The sequence below is a fragment of the Lingula anatina genome, chromosome 10 (genome assembly GCF_051362555.1).
Source record: "Lingula anatina isolate TDL-2025a chromosome 10, LinAna3.0, whole genome shotgun sequence".
Taxonomy (NCBI): Eukaryota; Metazoa; Brachiopoda; class Lingulata; order Lingulida; family Lingulidae; genus Lingula; species Lingula anatina.
In genome coordinates, this window is record NC_141776.1 from 11,111,130 (window position 1) to 11,116,324 (window position 5,195).

The 5,195-nt window shown below is 39.7% G+C and overlaps 1 protein-coding gene across 1 annotated transcript; it reads right to left on the minus strand.

Moving 5' to 3' along the window:
• On the minus strand, positions 1 to 2,196 carry LOC106165717 (potassium voltage-gated channel subfamily B member 1-like). The gene is made up of 2 exons (XM_013544041.2): positions 1,564 to 2,196; positions 1 to 894 (listed from the first exon to the last, which is right to left on the minus strand). The coding sequence occupies exons 1-2, from the start codon at positions 2,194 to 2,196 to the stop codon at positions 1 to 3; spliced, it is 1,527 nt and encodes a 508-aa protein (XP_013399495.2).
• Positions 2,197 to 5,195: the final 2,999 nt, after the last annotated feature.

A 5,195-nucleotide genomic window follows, 5' to 3' on the forward strand; every position in this document is an offset into this window, starting at 1 on the left:
TTAAATGGTTTGCTTTTCATCATTTTCTGCCATTTGATCGTCCTTGGCTGGATTAGAGGGCGAGACCGTTGAACTTTGATAAAGATATCTATCCACGCTTCTCTTCCGAGCTCCGAATGTGCGTGCAAATTCACGATATTTGCTAAAATTAGTGCTTATCACTGACATGGGGAGACTGATAAACCCCAACCCGACGATGACGCAGAGAATTCCCACAAAATAACCTGGCACATCCACAGGATAGATGTCGCCATAACCGACCGTCGTCATGGTAACCACGGCCCACCAGTAGCCAATCAGGATGTTGTACATGAACGAGTTGTCGTTGCCAAGCTCCGCTACGTAGATGAGAGGCCCGAACACCATCGCCCCGGTGCACAGCAAGAGAAAGAGAAGCCCCACTTCAGTGCTGCTGCCTTTCATTGTCAACAGCAGCACTCTCAGTGGAATATAATGTTGACCAAAGCGGTAGATCCGGAATATACGTAACAGCATGACAACCATCACCAGCCCAGTGAAAACCCGTACTTCTGACGCCGACATATACAACCACTTTACTCCTAACAAATTGCTCACAGCGATTAGGGACCAATTGACCACAACCCAGACAACATCGACTATGTTCAGGAGAGATTTAAAGTAGTGTCTGGCGCTCTGTGCAGAAATGACTCTCAATAATATGTCCAAAGTGAAGTAAACATAAGTAGCATAACGTAAAGCAATGGGCAAAATGTGCTCGGTAGTGGCAAGGTACATGGTTTCCTTGTTGCTAAGATTGGCGGCGCTGGTAAAAATGGATGGGTTAAATGTGGGAATGCGCAGCGACTTCACTGTAGCAAAGGCGTCTACGGTGAAAATGAGTACTGTGCACATTAAGTAAAGGACCAGCCAAATCTGTAACGAGAGTGGTTAATCGAATTGTTACCGACTGGTGTATGTTAAATATCCTCTACCAGAGCCACAAATGGATTACACCAGATATTCACTGATATGTCACTGCTGACTAATTATGTGCGCTTTTCTGTGCCTAGACATTGGAGAATTGCGTCATTAATTAACCGGAGACCCATCTCTGAGCAAATCAATTTGCCGTCCGGGTAGAGGATGCATGTATATGTAAAATATTCATATTGATAATAAGCTATATATAAACGTTTCTATTTGGCATTTAAAACGCGTGACCTTAAGCCCGCCTTTTCGTTTTCCATTATTTACTTTTATTTATTTATTTATTTATTTATTTTTTTTATTTCCAGTCTAGAATTTTGTCCACATTTGCTATCAAAATATAGCATATACCCGATCGTCTTAGGTGCATTTTGATAAAGGATGATGCAGGTCTACCGTGTTGTAGGAGTTAAATTTTTCCTTCATGTGTGTGTTTGCATGCGTTCATGCACATGCGAGTTGCAGGGAAATGTGTGTGTGCATCATATACGTATATGCATAACTACTGTATCATATACGTATATGCATAACTACTGTATTTTTCGTTTTCTTGTAATATAAAAAATGTTTTAAAACGTGTAACAACAGACCCGTAACACCCGTTCGCAAACTTACCCTCGCCCCTTTAGACGACGTCGGGTCATCCAAGAAAATTCGCAGTTTTGCTCTCCAACGGCCACAAGTTGTCTGATACTGGATGTTTTCTTGTGACTCCAGCAGGCCAAAGGCTTTGGCTAGTGTCTCATTTTCTTGCTGTTTGGCCTCTTGTTTCAGGAGTATCTCCCTACAACACGGGGCCAACGCACATCTTGTTATCTGCCAGAAGTCCAACTCTTTCAACATGGCCGCGCCGCAGATATTGTGCGGAAAAGAAAGCTCGCCGGTGGAGTAGCAACTAAGTATGTACGGGAAAAGGATCGGGTTTCTCTCAAAGAAGATGTCTTTTTCTTCAGAGTCTATGTCGTCCACTGTCAGTCTACCCAAGCGAGAATTGGGAAGTTTAGCCAACGTACGCCACGTCGTAACATATCTGGTGCCAGAAACGTTAATGGTGACTCGTTCTCCTCTCTTCTTTAAAGATATTTCGTCAAAAATCTCCTCTCGTTTGACTTGTGTACACTTTAGTGAAGCATTTGTTGCCTGTTTCTCAAGTCGGGCCGTGTTTTCCCCAAAACTCTCCAGTTCCAGCATCTTCCCGTCTGTGATTTGTATACCTGCTCCAGCAGACGACACCTGTATGATGTTCATTGCAGCGGTCTGTTAATTTCAGTGAACGGCTCTTGTAAGAGTTAGTGCGATATATACGGAGGCTTTAAAAGTATGCGGTTCGCGTTCGACAATTATACAGGTACGATAATAATGAATTTGCTCGATCAGCAATTTTTCATATATTTCACAAGGCAATCCCTAACCGAAAACCGTCCAGAATTTTACAATCGAGCGGTATTTATAAGTATGTTTTCAAGTTCTATGTTTCCACATTTTAACGACACAAGCCAAATTTAAAAGTCTCCATTCTCATTAAGGAAGTGACACAGAAACTCAAATATTCTAACTCTCAAACTGGTTTGAGAACCGTTATTCGAACTGTGAGCGTTTTCGAAAATGTTAAGCCTTGGTAATTAATGGAAACCCTTTCCAATTCCCATGAAAAATTAACCTTTGTTGTATAAAGGTCTGGCCTTCACTGCGTGCGTTTTCTTGATTGAAGCTTCCTTTGTCGCTACACGTACCGGTATCGTACATGGGATCAATTAATTCCCTTTGTATTATTTCAAAGAACCTTTCCGTAAGAGATTAATACTATTTAGTAACTATATTTTTCTGATGCCCTTTAGGTTTATTCAGGCATATTAATGCTCTCGGTTAAATATTAAAAATCGTTGCTGCTTTTCGATCTTAAAGTTTTAGCCATTATACTAGTAGTTTAAATAGGAATCCGGTTTTGGTTAACGTTACTTGCTATGTGTATTTTTAATGCTGTGCATCAGAAGCGGCCGGTATTGTATTCTGCGTCTGAGGGCCGTATGGTGAATTCGTGCAAACCATTGCAAGTCGCATGTTATAGCAACAAATAGCTAACACTTTAAATTTAATGATCACGTTGACATTAAACCTTAGCTCAATGTGAGGAAAGAAATGTTGATCGATAAACAATGTAAAACCCTGTCAATTCAGCACTTACAAAAATGAAAACTGAATGGATTTTTCTTAATCCACAAGTTCCCGGTATAATAATGTATCTTTGGGAATGGAGGTGGCATTCTGACACAAGAATGTTTTTGTTTAACATATCGATATTCAAGATAAATAATTTAACAACAGGACCAGCTCGGATATACTACTATTGCTTGCTCACATTGCTGTGACATTGTTTTGTGATAGATGATAGGGTGTCTTAATCAATATATTTGACCTCTAGTTATCGCGAAGAGTGGCTAGCAACATGACACAAACCAAATATAATATTCTGCCCATTCATGCCTTGAATTGACTGGAACAAGAAAAAATTATGAATTTTGTCCATGAATAGAAGCAACGTTCTCTGGATTACCAGTGGCTTCGACTTTGTCACTTTGTATAAATACCACTGCGCACCCCCCCCCCCCCCCCACCCCCGAAGACAAAAAAAAAAAAAAAAAAAATTAAAGCTGATCCAGATAAAGATGAAATTGTAATTATTTCTTGCTTTCCTAAATAACCATGTAAATCTTGAAAATTTATCAAAATCTGTGAGGTTTTTTAATCCTTTTTTCACTAACAAACAATTGCATAAAAAAAACAGACTATTGCCAATGAAAAGGTAATCCGCCTCACTGGTAAAGGTAATAAATCAAATGATATGATTAAAAAGAAATGAAATCTATCGAAACTGTGTGTTTTACATGAAAAATTCACTTGCACGCTTTCGAACAGTCAACATACTACACAGAATACTGAGATGTACATGATGCTAAATATTAAAAATTCATTATCAATAAATTGAAGCGCGATTGCTACATGTACATTTGTACAACCCTCGAACGTGACTACAATGGGCTTCTTCGTGATCATTGTCACTGGATCGTCACGGTGGAATAGGCGTCTATTCCACTGAGGCTGACTTAATGGAAAGTGCCATTTGCGCCAAGAATCCAGGGTTTGAAAATGCGGACATTGACATGTTGTGTGCTACTCATTTGTCGATTACCGGAAACCACACCTGAGACCTTATAATATACCGGTAGGACTACAATGGCCTTTAACTTTTTTATGGCTTTAGAATTATTTTTCCTGGAAATATCAGCAGTAATTTCCACATCACCAAAATTACACGAATTCTGAATATCTCATTTTTATTATTACGAAAGAAATTCGCAAGAGTATTTTCATTACAAAAGTAAATTAAAATAGACTCCATATTTGTGTGCCTTGATCTATTTTTATAATCCAATCAAGGTCTGGCTCTCAATGTGTGCATTAAAGATCTACGGTTTCAGAGCAAGTGGTTAAATCACGATCTACTCTAAACTTCAAGACGGTGACCCCATATGTGTCCCCAGAATGTGAGACAACATCATATATATTTGATAATCTCACGAGCCTCAAAGTGAGGCGATAACTCCCCCCCCCCCCCAGCGGTATACAAGGCCCACCTGGGCCCCGTAACTCAAAAGAATCGCGTATTGCGAATAGCGATATCACATAGAGGCTACAATGTATTATATGGGGCGAGTATGGGCGAGTTATGAAATCGAGACGCTTGCGCTCGGTCGCAATGCACGATGCTTTCGAGTTACGGGGCCCTGTTTCGAAAAATAAGCAGCCTCTGAATTGTGTTAGATGTTCCAAAGTGACCACAATCAGATATTTCTTATCTACTTTTATTTCTAGTGCTGTATCAACTGTGCAGTAGGCCTATCTATCATGGTAGACCATATCTCTTCACGACGAGTATTTGATATTGAAATGCTTGTGACGTTATAACTTGCTACATTTCATCAGACGAGATTACAGTAAAACTGTTCTCGTCCAGAGTTTAATGCTAACGAGATAATTATTTAACCTCGTTCGCCCAACTCCCCCTCAAGCAAAAATCTGGATGCACGTACTGAGGAGGGGGGGGGAGTAATGTAGTAGACATCTAATAAGGGTGTTTGAATACTTTTCGAAATCAGCGTGTTTCGTTTTTTATTTGTCAAATTGAAAACAAACTAATAATTTAACTCATTGTGTCCAAACGAAGATAACACGAACAAATACAAAAA

Coding starts and splice junctions, on each gene's coding strand:
- LOC106165717 (XM_013544041.2), bottom strand. CDS start 2,196: ATGAACATCATACAGGTGTCGTCTGCTGGAGCAGGTATACAAATCACA. Junction 895..1,563: donor CGTCGTCTAAAGGGGCGAGG/GTAAGTTTGCGA, acceptor CTCTCGTTACAG/ATTTGGCTGGTCCTTTACTT.